The sequence below is a fragment of the Bombina bombina genome, chromosome 5 (genome assembly GCF_027579735.1).
Source record: "Bombina bombina isolate aBomBom1 chromosome 5, aBomBom1.pri, whole genome shotgun sequence".
Lineage (NCBI taxonomy): Eukaryota > Metazoa > Chordata > Amphibia > Anura > Bombinatoridae > Bombina > Bombina bombina.
This window is the reverse complement of record NC_069503.1, coordinates 269,801,473-269,822,002: the sequence shown is the minus strand read 5'-3', so window position 1 is coordinate 269,822,002 and position 20,530 is coordinate 269,801,473. Positions and strand designations below refer to the sequence as shown.

Genomic DNA, 20,530 nt, shown 5'->3' with positions numbered 1-20,530 from the left:
AGATTTTCTTACAATTGTCAATAAAAACATAAATTATGCTTACCAGATAATTCCACAGCTGCATTCCTTACTTGTGGGAAATACTGAACCTGGCCACCAGGAGGAGGCAAAGACACCCCAGCCAAAGGCTTAAATACCTCCCCCACTCCCCTCATCCCCCAGTCATTCTGGGAACAAGGAACAGTAGGAGAAATATCAGGGTGAAAAAGGTGCCAGAAGAATAATTTAAAATTTAGGGCCGCCCATCGGAGAACACGGGCGGGAGCTGTGGACTCTCCCTGTACAGAAGGAAAGGAAATTATCTGGTAAGCATAATTTATGTTTATCTTCTTAATACAGGGAGAGTCCACAGCTGCATTCCTTACTTGTGGGAAATTATACCCAAGCTCCAGAGGACACTGAATGCTAACGGGAGGGTAAAAAAGAGAGGTGGCCCCTAATCTGAGGGCACCACAGCCTGCAAAACCTTTTTCCCAAGGCTTTGTCATGCTGCATCAAACTTGTAAAATTTGGAAAAAGTATGTAAGGAGGACCAGGTAGCCGCCTTACAAATCTGATCCATAGAGGCCTAATTTTTGAAGGCCCAAGAGGAAGCTCTCGTAGAATGAGACGTAATCCTCTGAGGAGGCTTAAGTCCCGCTGTCTCATGTGCTAAGTGGATGATACTCCTCAACCAAAAAGATAAGGAGGTCGAAGAGGCCCTCTGACCCCTAAGCATCCCAGAATACATAACAAACAGAGAAGAAGTTTGTCTAAATTCCTTCGTAGCCTGAATATAGAACTTCAAGGCACGAACCACATCCAGATTATACAGTAAACGTTCCTACGATGACGAAGGATTAGTACATAAGGAAGGAACCACAATTTCTTGATTGATGTTGCGATTTGACACAACCTGAGGAAGAAATCCTATCTTAGTTCGTAGAACAGCCTTATCAGCATGGAACACCAGAAAAGGAGGGTCGCATTGCAAAGCAGCAATCTCAGAGACTCTGCGCATAATAGCTAGTAGAAAAAGAACCTTCCAAGACAACATCTTAAAGGGATACTAAACCCAATTTTTTTCTTTCATGATTCAGATAGAACATGTAATTTTAAGCAACTTTCTAATTTACTCCTACTATCAATTTTTCTTTGACAAAGCAGTAATGTAAGGTTAGGAGGTGGCCCATTTTTGGTTCAGTATCTGGGTAGCGTTTGCTGATTAGTTTGCTACATTTAGCGACCAATCAGCAAGCGCTACCCAGGTGCTGAACTAAAAATGGGCCAGCTCATAAGCTTATAATCCTGCTTTATCAAATCAAGATAGCAAGAGAACGATAAAAAAGTGATAATAGGAGTAAATTAGAAAGTTGCTTAAAATTGCATGCTCTATCTGAATCATGAAAGAAAAAACATTATATTTTAGTATCCCTTTAATGTCAACCTCATGCATAGGCTCAAACGGAGCCCGTTGTAGAACTTTAAGAACAAGATTTAAACTCCAAGGAGGAGCATTATATCTAAACACCGGCCTGATCCTAGTTAGAACCTTAACAAAAGACTGTACACCCGGAAGCTCAGCGAGCCTCTAGTGCAGTAAAACAGACAGGGTCGAAATCTGCCCCTTCAAGGAACTAGTTGAGAGGCCCTTCTCCAGTCCATCCTGGAGAAAAGAAAGAATCCTGGCAACCTTTACTTTGTGCCAGGACAAACCACGCTCTTCACACCAGAATAAGTAGGTCCTCCACACCTTATGATAGATGCAACGAGTAACCGGCTTACGAGCTTGAATGAGAGTATCAATAACACTTTCAGAAAACTCTCTCTTGGCTAAGACTAAGCGTTTAATCTCCACGCAGTCAGTCTCAGAGAATCTAGATTTTGATAAAGAAAGGGGCCTTGTTCCAGCAGATCCCTGTGACAAGGTAACCTCCAAGGAGGAGATGATGACATCCCCACTAGATCTGTGAACCATATCCTTCACAGCCATGATGGAGCACTCAGTATCACTGACGCCTGCTCCTGTATGATTCGAGCCACCACTCAAGGAAGGAGCGGTAATGGCAGGAAAAGAGAAATTAGATTGAATCTCCAAGTCACCGCTAATACATCTATTAGCTCCGCTTGAGGATCCCTGGACCTCAACCCATATCTGGGTAGCTTAGTATTGAGACGGGACGCCATGAGATCTATCTCCGGCGTTCCCCACCTGTTGCATATCTCCGAAAACACTTCGGGGTGGAGAGACCATTCCCCCGGATGAAAGGATTGTCTGTTGAGAAAATCCACTTCCCAGATATCAACACCCGGAATGTGGATCACTGACAGCGAACAGTTGTGGGTCTCTGCTCACTCCAGAATCTGAGATACTTCCCTCATTGCTAGGGAGCCTCTCGTTCCCCCCTGATGGTTGATGTAAGCCACCGAGGTTATATTATCTGATTGGAATCAGATAAATTGGGACGAACCCAGTAAAGGCCAAGCCTTCAGAGCATTGAATATTGCCCGAAGGTCTAGAATGTTGAACGGGAGGGAGCTCTCCTCCTGTGTCCACAAGCCCTGTGCCTTCTTGGCGCCCCAAACAGCTCCCCATCCTGACAGACTTGCGTCTGTCATCACAGAGGATGGTCTTAAAAAGGACGAACCGGACAGAACCACCAAGAGAGCGATGCTCTCGACCGATTGTCCAGAGAAATCTGTTGAGACAGATCCAAATTATCTCTGTTTCACTGCCTCAGCATGCACAGTCGCAACAGCCTGAGGTGGAACCTGGCAAAGAGAGCGATGTCCATGCTGGACACCATGAGACCAATCACCTCCATACACTGAGCCACAGATGGCCTTAAAGGATTCCAAAACTTTAGTTTTTTTCCCACTAACTTACCATCAGTATCATATGTAACATGTTTACATATCCTCACATACCTATTTGTAGTCTGAAACGAAGTTTCTAAACATGAAAAATATTCATTTTAATAATCGTCTATTGCATCATATCAGCCAACCCTCAAATGTGGGAGGCGCACGATACAACAAACGTAACAGTAGTAATTTCAATAATTGCATCTCATTAATTTGAGATGTTGTCACTGTTCGCATGCGCAAATCGATTTGTCTAACCGTGCATGCGCATATCCTTTCACTTTGCATCTCATTAACTTGAGATGTTGTTACTGTTCGCATGCGCAAATCGTTTTGTCTACCCGCGCATGTGCATATCCTTTCACTCACTCCACATTGAGCCATAAGCGGCTTGTATGTTTTCTTACAGTGACGTTTGCTAAAATCGCGCATGCGCATAGCGGCGGTAATCCGCCATGTTGATAACTTGGGTTATCAGTTTGGATTGGAGAATTAGAAGTTATTGCCGGCGGTGGGTTCGGAATTCTATTAAATTTCGGGTGATGATTACTAAGAAAGGGTAAACATATGAAGCGCAATGATATTTACAAAAAGTACGTATTTATATTGATCTGGCTAATGGAGGTAACTTTTATGATGGGTTTAGTGTCCCTTTAAGGAGGTCTGGAGGGCAAGACATGTTGAAGTTAACTTGCAATTTCTCTGAAATATTCTTGTGTCTATGGAATCTATTATAGTGCCCAGGAATTCAGAAGGCTGTAATTCTTTCCTGAAAAATGTCAAGGGAACCCTCCACCTCTTATTTTTCGTGAAGGAGACTCACCAAAAGGTAGCCGCTCCAGCAACTGTGGCGACAGTAAAGCAAATATCCCATAGGTTGAAACATCCTCTTTAACAGAGTTTCCATCCTTATATCCGGCGGCTCTATGAACGACAAACTATCCTCACACGGGCTAGTATTACGCGTGACAAGCGTAAAAATAGCGCCAACCAAGTAGGGATGGGAAAAAGAAAACCCATCCTCATAGAGAGCCCGGAACCAGGATCCTTAAAAGGCAGACAACGTGGGAGAGGAATATAATCCTGTCCCACTAGTCTTTAATAATGATTGCCATCAAATTTAGGACCCAGAGGTTCGTCTGGCAGCTCGGCCTTTGGAATCTCTAATGTAGTAAAAACCTCCTTTAGTAGAAAGCGTAAACGTTCTGTCCTAAATCTAAAAACTGGATCCTCCACAGGCGGAGGATTATAGGCAGCAGACTACAACCCTGAAAGTTTATACTCTGAAGTTTCAGAGAGAACCTCATCCTTGGATAACTGATCAGATATATCCGACAAATTACATGATGCCACCTGGGCAGGAATGCAAGATTTAACCTTTTGCTTGCGGTTAGCAGTGCGAGGTAAAGCACTAATGGCCACAGACACCACCTTATGAAAATGCGCAGTAACGTCTGGTGAAAAAGGCCCCTTCCAGATGGAGGATTAGTAGTGCACTGGGAAGCTGCATGTGTATAAAAAGATGCATGTAGGGTGTGCACCTCACTGGACGAGGACTCTTTATAGGTGGGCGGCTCAGTGGTATCAAACATGTCCATCTTATTTGATATAATCCCCTTATCAAGGAATATGGAACATAATTGAGAGGGTGGATATCCCAGAGCTCCCTCACAATATAAACAGGCATTACTCTTTGAAATAGAGGAAGAACCCTCTAATGAATCAGAATCCTCCATAGCTAAAGTACGATATGTGGAGGACTACAGAAAAAAATAACTTTATTTTAAATAAAAAAACAGCACCTTTATACCCCCAATGGCTGGGGCACTCACCCACCTCCTATGACCCAGACAGAACAGAGATAAAACTCCTCTCCGTAACTCGGGCAAGAAAAAGGAAATGGAAGCCTCAGTCATTCCGGTCACATGGTGCGCAATGCAGGACCGTCCCTGCTATGAGAAAAAGCGTGCCAAGCTTTTAAGCTACGCAACCTTCAAAGTGAGAGAAACCTGTATGTTCCATCTCAGCCTATGAGCCTATAAACATCTCACACATAAAGCAGCATAAAATCAAATAAAGCATATATGATTAAACCCAACTGTTCATAATCCCCCTCAGGAGATATTAACCCTTGATTCCATATAGATCAAAGGAGCCACACTGTGACCCTGTCTTCTAGCGTTTGCAATATGTGTAAAAATGTAAACGATCTAACCGGAATCTATGCCGTGGAACAGAAAACACTGTCCTTCAAGTTTGACAGACTGTAGTGTTGCTTCTGACATGGACTTGAGTGAAGAAAAGCAGGCAGCGAAACTTGTCAACGCTGATTGCTTAGCAGCTGTTCATATGAGTCTGGATAGGTTCGCAAAAAGACTCTCCCTGCATCTCCAGACTCTAACTTTCATCAATGCTCTCACTGAGATGCTGACAAGACTACTTAAAACTCTAGTTCCATCTCGAAGGGTAGATACCCTTCCTAAGGAACTACTCAGAAATCTTCTGACACTTCTCTGCCAACCTCCTGTGACGAAAGGCAAAGAATGACTGGGGGATGAGGGAAGTGGGGGAGGTATTTAAGCCTTTGGCTGGGGTGTCTTTGCCTCCTTCTGGTGGCCAGGTTCAGTATTTCCCACAAGTAAGGAATGCAGCTGTGGACTCTCCCTGTATTAAGAAGGAAAATATCAAACTACACAATGCCTCAGACAAACTGGGTCCCCAATACCTTGGTCCCTGAAAGATCCTTGTGCTTTTTTTGTTGTTGCTAAAAACAGGCATCACTAACAGTTGCCTTCCTTAGCCTCAAATAGTTTTTGTACTTGTCCAGGGCAAAAATGAATTTGCTATGAGAAGAATTCTTAACTTCAGTAGTGTAAATATTTCCCATTGAATTTAAGAAGAGCGGTTGTTGGTTTCTACAAATTAAGTTTATGGGCCTAGATCTGTCCATGCCTTTCACTCAAAAAAATGGTTATGTGTTTGCTCCTTCTTCAGTATACCTTGTGTTCCACTGCAAAATCACCTGATGTGGTGCATATTGACTTTCCTGCTCTAAGAGTATCTGTAGGTGTTGTTTAAACTCCACTGTCTCATTCAGGTGCATACTTTTATTTCAGTGCTAGAAGTATTCCAATTTGAACATGCTGTTCTGAAATTAGGGTTCAGCTCTAAGAGCAACGCATTTGATCCTGTGAGGCACAGGGTTACAAAATCATGGCGGTAACAGCAATTATACTAATTTTATCAAGAGACCTGGTGAAAATGAGTGCATTTGGAGTTCTTATGGATTTTAAAATAAAATATGTACACAGTGTAGGTAAATGTCACAACAGGCATTTGTCAAACAGAGTGATTTCTGTTCCTGGTGCAGTAAGGAGTCCTGTACCTTTAAGGCGGCCAAAAAGATCAATTAGGTCTTCATTTCAGTAGTCCTTATAAGCTCTCTGTTTACAGCATGATGCTGTTTGTGTATTAGGTGTGCTTGTTACATTGTATTAGAGTTGAATATAAAGCCAAGGAGTCTCATTCTATTTTAAAGGGGCGTTAAAGTAAAAATTAAACTTTCACGATTTAGATAGAACGTGCAGTTTAAAGAGACTTTTAAATTTACAAGTTAACATTAGGACACCTTGTAAGTTGGTGACTGGCTAAGCAGAATATGGCCATATTGTGGTGTTATGGAATCAGTAATATCACCTACTAGATATTTGTGTATAGCTTATGAAAAGGAGTAAAACATCACACATCTATTGTAGCAAAGTTGGAAGAATTAATTAATAGGTCTTTGCAATCTCTCTGACATCTCTAGCTTTTGCACCATCATCCGTTCTTATGTTATTTACTAATGAATGGACAGAAGAGTGTGATGTATTGAATGAACTGCATAGAATAACACAAACTATGGAAGTTGGAGATGCTGGTGAGGCCCGTGAAGCTGGAGAGAATATAATGTCAGCAGGTTCTTGTTCCTACAGGTAACATGTTACAGGTACAGATAATATGTTTTGAAATACCTAACAGTTGGCTAATTGCTCCCTGATCACAAAGGTCCTGATTCACAGTCTCATCCCCAACGGACACCACAGACCTCAGCAGCCTTAAACTGTAGCGCATCTGGGCATGTTTGTTGCCACGACCACCTGTACCATGGAAACTGTTGCCTTTACCGGTGAATGTATCTGAAACAAAACAAAAAAAATTGTACCCACCTTTAAAGGAAGTACCAGTGTGGTAAATGCAATAATAAACTGCCTAAAAGGATTGCAAGCTTTTAAGAGAGCACCAGTGTGGTAGACAGATTAATAAACTGCCTTAGGTGATTACAAGCTTTGAAAGCTTTGTGTATCAAAAATATGGTGTTGCTCACTAACACAAGTAGCATTTTAATAAAAAAATTGTGTTTATAAATAATAAGAAAATATTTTCTCTTTGAAGAAATCCCATGTACATAAATTACACATGAAATTGCGAATATCCTAATGTTTAGCTGCTTGTGATCTCGTTTTTTGGAAGTAAGATAATGGTTCAAAAGACACCATATATTGCTATTAGAGCCAACTCTTTTCCTCCATAGAAATACAGAAGCAGGTTCAGATTATTATATGACAGATATGAATTAAATGTATTTAATTTATGCACTTAGAAATATTTTGGGCTAGATTACAATTGGAGTTCAAAATATATTAGTGCTATTCTGCACTTACATCTATAGAGTTAAATCAATAAATCAACCGTTACAGTGATTGTTGTAGACTACCCTGCAACAGCATCTTACCTTAATCTCAGCCTCTGCCAATCACCGCTTTCCATTGGTAAACTTTCTGCACTTGGGGAAATGAATAAACTAATCAAGTATACAGACTCTAATCAGTGAAACCTTAGGAAATAATTAGGCAGAGAAGAGAGTTAAGGACCTAGTTCAGCTACTGTCTGGAGCTTTTAATTCACCCGTGGGAAATTGTATTTCAGTGCTACAATTTGCACTTGGAAGTCAGTGTTTCTCATGTATAGAGAATTTGTTTGAAGGCCGGTATGTCTGCTTCCCAGATAAAATACAAGGTTTTTACAAAAGAATTCTCAAATTAACACTTTAAAAAGAAACATATATGATGCACAAAACACCTCTAGAAGTCCCCTGTTGTAGGTTATTATTAAAGGGACAAAAAAGTAACATTTTATTCAAGCATTTTATTGTTTTAACAAAAGAACTTCTTAAACTAAGTAATTAATCCCTGCATTTTTTAAAAATAAATAACAACATGTTATGTTGATTACAATCCTTTACAAAGGTTTATCTGCAAAAATCCCCAAAGACTTTAATGGTGAATTTTGTAGAAATATTCACTAGATTAAGAGTCTTGCGCTAAACAGGGTGCGAAACTAACGCCAAAAAAGTTGCGTTATTTCACTCTGCATAGTGCTGCCATTACGAGATACGGAAAAGCCTCCTTTGTGCATGCGATATGGTGGCGTTAAGCTCCATACCGCACAAAATCCAAGGGCTGCTTTAACGTGCTTGTGCATGCTTTCCCCCATAGACATCAATGGGGAGAGAGTGTTAGAAAAAAACTAATACCTGAAGTGCGGAATGAAAAAATCTCTGTAACGCAACCCCATTGATGTCTATGGGGAATTTTTTTTTTTAAGTTTAAACCTAACACAAACCCCAAGTCTAAACACCCCTAATCTGCCGTCCGACATCAGGGTTCATTAACCCCTATTCCGCCGCTACCTGACATCGTAGACACTATAATAAAGTTATTAACCCCTATTCCGCCGCTACCTGACATCGTAGACACTATAATAAAGTTATTAACCCCTATTCCGCCGCTCCCCGACATCACCAACACTATAATAAAGTTATTAACCCCTATTCCGCCGCTCCCCGACATTGCCAACACTATAATAAAGTTATTAACCCCTAAAATACCGGCCTCCCACATCGCCGCCACAAAATAAACCTATTAACCCCTAAACCACCGGCCCCCCACATCGCAAAACACTAAGAAACTATTAAACCTTAAACCTAACACCCCCCTAACTTTAATTAAAAATTACAATATAATTATATTTAAATAAATAAAAACTTACCTGTGAAATAAAAATAAACCTAACATTAAACTATAAATTAACCTAACATAACTAGTCTAATAAAATAAAAAAATACTACCAATTAAAAAATCTAAATGACAAATTGAAAAAAACTTAACACTACGAAAAAATTAAAGAATCTAAAATAACAAAAAATAATAGACACTAAATTACAAAAAATAAAAAACACTAAGCTTACAAAAAATAATAAACGAAATGATCAAAAATAAAAACAATTACACCTAATCTAATAGCCCTATAAAAATAAAAAGCCCCCCTGCAAAATAAAAACACCCCCTAGCCTACAATAAACTATTAATGGGGGGCGGAGCCTATGCTTGGAGCGGCAGGACGTGTCTCAATGAAGTTCCTGCTCATATTCTATTAAACTAGGCTTTATTCCAGCATAACCTCAACTCTTGAGAAGAAATAATTGTTTACCCTCTATGCTAGAGATAAGGAACAGATATTACCAGGCCTGACCTATGTTCTCTAAGTGAGTAGCGCATAACCTTGGCTAGTCGGGCCTTACCGGGCCTGTGGACGAGGAACTGTGTGTCTGCGGCTTCCGCATATACCCCCATAGACCTTTGGGTCAAAAAGTACGTAGATACTCTTGATTATATAAAATAGTTACAATACGGAGACTTATTTTGGACTAACCGCTTTTCTGCATAATGGCGAGCGCAACACAAGTCATTTTGGAGGAGGTGGACCGCCTCCTGCACTATCACCTTACAGAATTTTGTACGCAGCTTCAGCTGGAGTGGGGATCATTTTTCCACGCTGCTGTTTTTTTTGTTCCCCAAGTAGCCGGCCCAGAGCATCTGCATGCTCAGCAGTACGCTGTTAAGGCACCCCTGGGAATGGGATCTCAGGCGGAGGATAACACGTGGCCATCCGAGAATCAGGAGAGTCAGGCTTTCCTTAACTATGTGATCGACAATGCTGTAGGAATTGCGGACCAGCAGGCTGACTGGCAACCCTCACAAGGCTCCGATTTACAACACGACTCCTGTGCCACTGATGAGAGCGAGTTCAGGGGGAGAGGCAGTATGGACTTGGCTGGGAAACTACAGATCTGTTCAGCACGTAAGCTGGAGCTCTTAGCCTTCTTTATTGTAATATATTTCCTATAACTTTGAGAGGTCCAAGAGAGGCCTCATAGTCCATTTAGAGGGTGTATAGTTGGGTAGGCATACTCCACATATTGTGATTTTACAAATGTCTTGTAACTTTGTTTTTCTTGGTTAAATCTGTTTATGGATTGTATGTCTTGAAATTACCTTTTTGTTTACTTTGTTCTGACATTTCAGCATTGTATGCCTTAAAATGAATCTCAATAAAAAAAAGCAACTTTAGTGAGAATAAACTGTTTAAAACAGAAAAAATAAAATATCAATAGCCCTTAAAAGGGCCTTTTGTAGGGCATTGCCCTAAGTTAAACAGCTCTTTTACCTGTAAAAAAAATACAAAGTCCCCCCAACAGTAAAACCCACCACCCAACCAACCCCCAAAATAAAAAACCTAACTCTAAAAAAAAAAACTAAGCTACCCATTGCCCCTAAAAGAGCATTTTACAAAAGTCCAAAGCTTGGCTGTTGAAATCAGTCAATAGGATTTCAGTAGCTCTCATCCTATTGGCTTAGGGGTTAATAACTTTATTATAGTAGCGGCAATGTGGGAGGCCGTAGGTTTAGGGGTTAATAACTTTATTATAGTGGCGGTGATGTCGGGAAACGGCGGATTAGGCGTTAATATATTTAAATAGTGTTTGCGATGTGGGTGGGCAGCAGATTAGGGGTTATTAGGTTTATTTAAAAGTTGCGATGTGGGTAAATAATAAACACTAAATTACGAAAAATAAAAAACACTAAGCTTACAAAAAATAATAAACGAAATGATGAAAAATAAAAACAATTACACCTAATCTAATAGCCTTATAAAAACAAAAAAGTCCCCCCAAAATAAAAACACCACCTAGCCTACAATAAACTACCAATAGCCCTTAAAAGGGCCTTTTGTAGGGCATTTCCCTAAGTTAAACAGTTCTTTTACCTGTAAAAAAAAATACAAAGTCCCCCCAACAGTAAAACCCACCACCCAACCAACCCCCAAAAATAAAAAACCTAAACTATCCATTGCCCCTAAAGGGGGATTTGTATGGGCATTGCCCTTAAAAGGGCATTCAGCTCTATTTCACTACCCTTAAAAGGGCATTCAGCTCTTTTACAAAGGCCCAAAGCTTGGCTGTTCAAATCAGTCAATAGGATTTCAGTAGCTCTCATCCTATTGGCTTAGGGGTTAATAACTTTATTATAGTGGTGGCAATGTGGAAGGCCGGAGGTTTAGGGGTTAATAACTTTATTATAGTGGCAGTGATGTCGGGGAACGGCGGATTAGGGTTTAATATATTTAAATAGTGTTGGCGATGTGGGTGGGCAGCAGATTAGGGGTTATTAGGTTTATTTAATAGTCGCGATGTGGGTGGACGGGAGATTAGGGGTTAATAAGTTTTAAATAGTGTTTGCGATGTGGGAGGGTGGCGGTTTAGGGGTTAATAAGTAGTTTATGGGTGTTAGTGTACTTTTTAACAGTTAGTTATGAGTTTTGTGAAAAAAAAATTCTTTAGCAAAATCCATAACTACTGGTCTCAGGTGGCAGTATGGATTATGTCGGTGTAAGCTATAACGCAAGCATTTTTTGAGTGCGGAATGGACGTTGCGTTACAGGTTAAAATGCTTGCGGTATAGCTATGCCGACACGACTTGTAATATGCTTTCCTGGCCATTACACTGGAACGGGCATTTTTTTTAGCATTAAAAGCCGTACTGCAACACTTGTAATCTAGCCTATTGTTAGATACTTTTCTAAATTATTATGAGAGATGTGCATTCCGAGGATTGACAATTAATTCTTCTGCAACAGCAACATGCTAAAATCTGGATTTGCACAGATTTTAGCGTGTTGCTGTTGCACAAGAATGAATTTGGCAACAAAAATAGCAGTGCCACACAAAGGTCCCCCGTCTCCCACAAACAGAGGGTCACAAAACCTCAGAATGCACATCTCTACTGACTGACCCAACCCCTGAGACCAATGGTTGTTTTTCACATAAATATTAAAAGAACATGAAACATTTTGAGAATTTTATTTAAAATGTTTAATTGTATGCAGTAAAAAAAAAAAAAAAAAAAAAGAGTATTTATACTTAAAGATACAAATATTTCCTTTGGGCTGATGAGAGTCCACAGCTTCATAACATGTGGGATATATTATAACCTATGAGAAGGTGGTCAAGAACGCTGAGAGAGCTTTAGTCCCTCCCACTTCCTCTCTAGTTTACATATAGCAGAGGAGAGAGACAGAAAAAAGGTAATAAAGACAGAAAACAGGGCTACGAGGTGCAGATAAGAACTGTCACCCATATACAAATAGGGTGGTGGCTATGGACTCTCATCAGACCAAAGGAAATAAATTTATCGGTAAGTATAAATTCTGTTTTTTTCTTCTTATCTGATGACAGTCCATAGCATCATAACATGTGGGATACAATACCCAAGCAGAAAGTCCATTTTAAGGACAGGTGGAACAAAAATTAGGCAGTTCCCATTTTCTGGACACTGTGGCCTGAAGGACTTTCCAGCCAAAAGCTGCTTTGGAAGAAGCATAAATTCTTGCAATGAGAAGAACAAATTGGGAAAACAGGAACGCTAAATGAAACATTCAGGGACAAACTTAAGCAGCTGAGATATATAAAAAAATCCTTTATGAGCAATGAAAATGCAAATTGTTAAAGGGACATGAAACCCAAAATATTTCTTTCATACGATTCAGATAGAGAATACAATTTTAAAAATGTTTCCAATTTACTTCTATTATCACATTTGATTTATTCTCTTTGTTAAAGAGATATCAAGATAGGTATCTAACTTGCACAAGGCAGTTACTGGCTCTGTTAAAGGGACAGTGTACACCAGAATTTTTATTGTTTAAAAAGATAGATAATTCCTTTATTACCCATTCCCCAGTTTTGCATAACCAATACAGTTATATTTATATATGTTTTATCCCTGTGATTACCTTGTATCTAAGCCTCTGCAGACTGCCCACTTATCTCAGTGCTTTTGACATGTAGTTTAGCCAATCAGTGTAGACTCCTAAATAACTCCACGAGAGTGAGCACACTGTTATATATATATGACAAACATGAACTTGCACTGTCTGTGAAAAACTTTCAAAATGTTCTAAACAAAGAGGCGGTTTTCAACAGTTTAGAAATCAGTTTGAGCCTACCTAGGTTTAGCTTTTCAAAAAACATAAATTATGCTTACCTGATAATTTTCTTTTCTTCAGATGGAGATGGAGTCCACAGCTGCATTCATTACTTTTGGGAATTCAGAACCTGGCCACCAGGAGAACGCAAAGACACCCCAGCCAAAGGCTTAAATACCTCTCCCACTTCCCCTATCCCCCAGTCATTCTGCTGAGAAACAAGGAACAGTAGAAGAAATATCAGGGTGAAAAGGTGCCAGAAGAATAAAAATAACAGACACCCCACCGAAAAAAAACACGGGCGGGGAGCTGTGGACTCTTTCCATCTGAAGAAAAGAAAATTTATCAGGTAAGCATAATTTATGTTTTTCTTCATAAATAGAAAGAGTCCACAGCTGCATTCATTACTTTTGGGAAAACAATACCCAAGCTATAGAGGACACTGAATGCAAAACGGGATCGCACCAGGCCTGCAACCCTACCCAAAAAAAAACGCTTTGTCCATAGCCGAGAAAACCTTGAAAAGGAAAGGCCCCCAAGGACACTGACCCACAGATAGTCCATAAGCCTAGCTAGAGACCGCAGAAATAGACTCGACTGAGCCAACGCGCCTACAGGAGACACCAACGCCCAGAAGTCAGTCCCCAACAACACACCCCTTACTAGAGAAAGGGATCAACTACAGAAAAACTCCCAAAAAAGGGAGAATACATGGAAGAAAAATTAAGGATTGCCGAAAGGCTCCTAAATAGGGTGCAACCAGTTCCAAAATAAAAATAAGGAACCCTGAGCCCAAGCCAAGCCCACAGAGACCCGAACCGGTCTTAAGAAACAAGGCAGGGAACGCCCAGATCCCGGATCATACAGAAACAACAAGGTTAAAACCGGGAACCTGAAACCAAGAAGAAAAACTTCTAAATACAGTGCAACTGCACCCTAAAGACAACTGAAGACAGAGTCCTCAATTCACAAGCCAACTCAGAATATCGAAATATTCAGAGAAAACCCAGTGCAGCAAACCCAGAGAAGCGAACACGAGTCAATACCACACGCCACAGTCATACCAAGATGACTCTTGTTAGGGGTAATATGAACCTGATGGCAGCCATCTTGTTCTTCGCAGCCATCTTGTTCCTCGCAGCCATTTTGTAATGAATAGACTTTATTATACTGGGGTATTATGCAGTAAGAATTATATGCATGTTATGATAATTTCCTTAGCTGTTCGGCCTTGCCAATGTACCCTGGCCCGACGCCCAGAAATAAGATAGAATAAGATAATGTAAACAAGAGGCTTCAGAATCCTTGTTGTCTCCGCAGATGGTAGTTTGTTATGACTCTGTAATTATTGTTATGAGAAACTCATGTTCCAGTTTTTCCTTGTAAATTGCTCTGTATAACTGTGTAAGATGACGCGGTCCTAACGTGTCATCCCCTTAACCCTGTATGTCACTATAAGAAAGGCTTGCACTGTGCAATAAACAGAATTGGCTTTCGATCATAATGCTGCGTGGTCTGAGTCATTCTAAGGGGCCCTTATCAGATAATCTATATATGCCTCAGGTGGTACACTAGGCCCCAGGCTTTGGCCTGCGCTGACACCCCCCCCGTGGGATTATACACCTTACAATTCTGAAATAGAATACTTGCAGGCAAGTAGGAGCAGCTGAAAAGAGATATTAAACCCTAAGCGACAGACTGCTAAACATCCACTAACAGTGGGCACATCACAGGCTATCCAAAAGCCGACAGTCCTCTCAAATATCTTGAATTTGGAGAAAGCACATAACCTCAAGGAGGCTCATCGAACCTCAAAGACCCGAGGACGACCAAAAGATCACAGATCCTGCTCCACACCGGACTAGCCCAAGTGACAGGCAGGTCTGAAAAATAGGGGAACAGAAAGGATCCCAATCACCAACTTTTGAAACTTTCGCTTTGGAAAGCTAGCTGACACCAGAAGCAAACTTCAGATTAGAAAGCGGGAACTGTTGCCTGGGTTCAAACCCACAACTTTCAGCTTCTGAAACGGTGGAGCTAACCAACATATTCCTTCCCTAGGGTAGGACGGAATGGGGTGAACTCGGCCACCCCAACAGAACTCGGGTGCGAATTCAAGAGCTCCTTCAAATAGGTACTCCCAAAGAGAACCCCCTAGGAGATATCCCTATGAAGACCCAGCATAACTGACAGTCTCAACATAGAGATTCCAATCTCCACAGATGGAACAGAACAAGCCCCAGAAGAGCAAACTGTGCACCCTTACAGGATTAAAACACCTGTTCCATTTTCCTGCACACAGGACCGGACAACAACCCCCCAGAGAGAGGGGAAAAAAAAACTTCCATAAGAAGGACAAACAACCCCCCCCAAAGGGAAAGGCACATATAAGAACAGTGCACATGTTCACAAGACATGAGCCATAGCCTGAAAACAAAAACCGAATGAAAATCATCCAGAGGTCCTGATGAACACAGAAGAACTCCCCCCGAAGGGAAGAATACATTGTTCAAAGGACAATGCAGGCCAAAAGGAGCGTATCTGAAAGCGCACAGAAAACCTGGCCAAGCTGCTAGCAGACTCAACTAGCCAGTCCTTAGGCCATAGTCTATGCTCCCTGGAAAAAACTGGATCGCCCCGAACCAGCCACAGGATCATAAGTTTCCGGACATCCAGAAATATCCCAAACCAAATTATAGGCCCGAGCCTTAGAATTGTTCAAAACAAACAACACCCCAGGGAACACGAATACCCCGTCTGAAAAATCAGACCTCACAGGGGAATGACCGGAATAATCCGGAGAACGGGAACAAGACTCACTCACAAATCTCAACCCAAAAGGAAGAGAACACCCCCGACAAGAGTCCAAATGCTCCAAAAAGGAGCTGGAGCATGATAGAGGCACGCAAAGACTCTATAGACCAAGGGAGAACATTGAGGAACAAAGTCACTCGAAGAGTGAGTACAACAAAGGCAAGTCTCCATATCTCCTCAAAGTACGCAACCAGAGGACCACACCCAAGGAAAAAGAATGCAGAGCATCCCAAACCCGGTAGAACAAAACCCCTAAGCGAAGCTCGAAAAAGGAGACAACATAGCCTAATGTCCCTGATAGGGAAACAATAAACTCCCGAAGTAGGAAAAAAACCACATGGCCCTTCCATAAGGCGGTCAAAACCGCTAAAGAGAAACGGACAAGGCCCAGAAATCTCGACCCGAAGGAAGAGTACCTCAAAAGGAACAAGTCCAAAAAGGACAATTCCAAGGAGCCCCTGAAAGGCAAGACCGTCAGGACCAGCGGACCAGGACCAGCGGAAAGGAGGCCCTGAGTCCTCCACCCTCCAACCCACCCACCAAGCCCCACCGACCAGCTAGAGAGGCTAACAAGGACCAATCCCCTACGCCTCATGGACCCTCAGGTCCTCACAGAATGCTTAGCTGAATTTGTAAAAGAAAAACAAGGAATAACACAAATAATAATGTGAAACATTCAGCGCCTCAACCGGACCAATCAGGCAGAACAGGCGCCACATATCTGAAATAGGCCGCAAGATAGAGGGGTCCGAACGCAATCAGGACCAGCCTGAAACTCAGGGTGGATACTGCCAAGGCCACAAACAGTCATCCCCAGAGATGGAGAATAAACAGCAAACAAACATAGGACTAACATGTTCTCACACCAAACAAATTTCCGTAGAAGTAAACGGAGCGATCAAAAATCGCGAGTATCGATTCCAGAAAAATTCCCGAAGGAAAAACATAAACATGAGCTCAAAATAAAAAAATCATCCTAACCGGATTAAAATAAAAGCTAAGGCAACCCGTACGTAGATTATCGCCCAAGAAGAACAGACAAACCCGCAGGACCGGGATCATGTTCTTCCAGCTCAGGACTAGAAAGGATACTCAATAAACAAGGCTATAAGAAGATTACTTAATTCTAATATAGCAATTCTGCAAGCCGTTCGAAGTAGAAGACTGAGCAATTTCTGATCCGTTATAGGGACAGTCAACACCAGATTTTTTGTTGTTTTAAAAAAATAGATAATTCCTTAATTATCCATTCCCCAGTTTTACATAACCAACACAGTTATAATAATACACGTTTTACCTCTGTAATTACCTTGTATCTAAGCCTCAGCAGACTGCCCCCTTATTTCAGTTACTTTGACAGACTTGTATTTTAGCCAATCAGTGCTCACTCCACGGTAAATTCACATGCATGAGCTCAATGTTATCTATATGAAACACATAAACTAATGCCCTCTGGTGGTGAAAAACTATCAAAATGCATTTAGATTAGAGGCGGCCTTCAAGGTCTAAGAAATTAGTATAGGAACCTCCTATGTTTAGTTTCAACTAAGAATTCCAAGAGAACAAATAAAAATTGGTGATAAAAGTAAATCAGAAAGTTGTTTAAAATTACTTGCCCTATTTGAATCATGAAAGTTTTTGTTTTACTTGACTGTCCCATTAAGGATGGGATCCTCCAACAACGCCAGAATGTACCTCAAAAGGACACGAAGGCACGCCAGTCTATAACGAAAGGCACAACATACCTTCGCCAGAGCAGAAGACGACCCGACCCCGAAGGTAGACCCCCTGAAGCCTCAGGGACAGTCGTTCCCCCGGGGAGCTGAGCAGGCCATCCCATGCCTGAAGAGCCCCGGTCAACAGAACACGTACAATATAGTAAACACACTTCTGGTAGTTGCAGATGCGCCAACGCCATAACAATGGACATGCGAAAACGTGCCATAACCTCCGGGGGGGAACAAGCCACCTTCCAGAGAAGGATAAGCAAAATCTGGGTTACCTGCATGTGTAGTAAGAGTTGGTGGTAGGGAACTCGCCACTCGGGGAACAGGACTCCCAAAGACAGATGGCTCCGCAGCCCCTTGATTCCCGATCCAGAAAAATTGAGCACTCTAAAACGGCATTCTGAACATAACTGAAGGGCATGAATCACCCGGGCCAATTCGTATTCCTCACGAGAAACAGAATCTGAGTCAGAGACCTTTGTCTCCACAAAATCAGAGTCCTCCATAACTGGGATATTGGATACAAAAAAAACAGACCAAATAAGAAACTGTAAACGGCACCTGACACCCACAATGGCTGGGGCACTCTCCACCTCCTAGGACTGAGACACCAGCGGACCAGAAATTTTCCGTTGCCACACTGTCAGGAATGCGGAAATGGAGAGCCAAAACATGACCACGCCCGGTCACCAGGTGCACCATGCGGTCCAGAAAAAGCGCGCTCACCTGTAAAGGCCGCGTCACTTCCAAAGGCCGTTATGTTCCATAGCCAAGAGCCTAAGTAACACTACACATAAGCAGGTTGAATCACATAACAAACATGATTAAAAAAAACCCTGTTCAATAACCCCCCTCAGGAGATATTAACCCTTGATTCCAAGATACAAAAGGAGCCTCACTGAGACCCTGAGTTATAGTTAGTCCTGAAAGGTGGTAGCCTCCCGGGAAAACCTTTGTAATACAAATCAATTATAATGAAAGTAAAATGAAACGATCTCAACGGAATCAACGCTGTGGAACAGGAACATAGTAGCATTGCCTCTGCCATGGACTTGAGAGAAGAAAGCAGGCAGCAAAACTCGTCAACACTGATTGCTTGTGGAGCTGTTAATATGAGTCGGGATGGTTTCGCAGAAAGACTTTACCTGCATCTCCGGACTCTAACTTTCATCCATGCTCTCACTGAGAGGCTGACAGGACTACTTAAAACTCCAGTCCCATGCCAAAGAGTACTACCCTCCATAAGAGACTATCTCTGCCAACCTCCTGGGACGAAAGGCACTCACAAATGACTGGGGGATAGGGGAAGTGGGAGAAGTATTTAAGCCTTTGGCTGGGGTGTTTTAGCCACCTCCTGGTGTCCAGGTTCTGAATTCCCAAAAGTAATGAATGCAGCTGTGGACTCTTTCCATTTATGAAGAAAATACCACCAAGGGAACAAAGCAAATTTGATGATAAAAGTAAACTATAAAGTTGTTTAAAATTGCATGTCCTATCTGAATCATGAAAGTTTAATTTTGACTAGACTATCCCTTTAAAGAGACAGTACCAATTATTTTGAAAAATGCAAATATAAGGCTTTAGAGGTAAAAAGGGTAAATTGAGCTGCTAAGGAGTCCTAAGGATGCAAGATAAGAACTATCTCCCCAAATTCCTATGTTAAAACATAGGTAAAGCTTCTCAAGTGCAAGGCTGTGACCCCCAGCTATGTAGTACCTGTAAGGAGAATACTATTAGATAGCTCCTGGGCTGTGTAGTGCCTGAGTCACTTACCTGGACTGAAGCACCCCTACACTGGATCCTACCAGCATGCTGAGGTCTTTCTCCCTCACAGGTTGCTGATCCAGTAGAGAGCCCATCCAGCTCAAGTAAATATACTACAGAGGATAGTGCGGATATATCTGTTACCCCTCAGGTGGAGGCTAAAAAACGTGGTCCCTGTTATGCCTGAGGACAGTTATGGCTGTTAGATCACCCACTAGGGTAATGGAAAGCACATAACAGAGGTAATCCTTACCCCTGTTTCACTCAGAGCCTTCTTAAATCTTCTTTGAGTGATTGGGTCCCAAGTCAGGTCAGAGCCCACACATCATATGAAAAAATAATAAACTTTTTATAGTAGAGCACCTCTAAAATCTTCAACCTCTCTCCTCTGAGGCCAATAACAAACTGGAGAGGGATAGGAAGTCCTCCTCCTGATAGGCTGGAATTTATCCAACATGTTATAAAGCTATGGACTCTCATCAGCTAAGAAAGAAAGCAAAACTTTGCAATACTTTAATTGTTTATTTTAAACCCTTCTTCTTGTAGTTTTATTCTAAATCTTGTGACCTTTGCAATTCCTGTTATAAGTAGAAGTTCAAACTCCAAACTTAAAGGGACATGAAACCCCATTTTTTTTCTTTTGTGATTCAGATAGAACATACAATTTTAAACAACATTCAAATTTACTTCTATAATCAAATTTGCTTCATTCTCTTGTTATGCTTTGCTGACAGAGCAACAATGAACTACTAGGAGCTAGCTAAACATAACTAGTGAGTGAATCACAACAGACAAATGTATGCAGGCACCATTCACTAGTTGGCTCTCACTAGTGCAGCATATGTACATATTCATTTTCAACAACAGATACCAAGAGAACAAAGTACATTTGAAAAAATAGAAGTGAATTTAAAAGTGTCTTAAAATGACATGTTCTATCTGAATCATGCAAGTTTAATTTTAACTTTCCTATCCCTTTAAAACTGTTATATTCCACAGAGTAATTGATTGCACAA

General features: G+C 41.4%; 1 protein-coding gene across 1 annotated transcript in view; it reads right to left on the bottom strand.

Moving 5' to 3' along the window:
• The window catches only part of CFAP69 (cilia and flagella associated protein 69), a 292,339-nt gene that overhangs the window by 127,658 nt on the left and 144,151 nt on the right, over positions 1-20,530 (bottom strand). Inside the window, exon 13 of the mRNA XM_053715703.1 lies at positions 6,858-7,022. Coding sequence (XP_053571678.1) covers positions 6,858-7,022 — 165 coding nt within the window. The remainder of the gene's footprint in view (positions 1-6,857; positions 7,023-20,530) is intronic.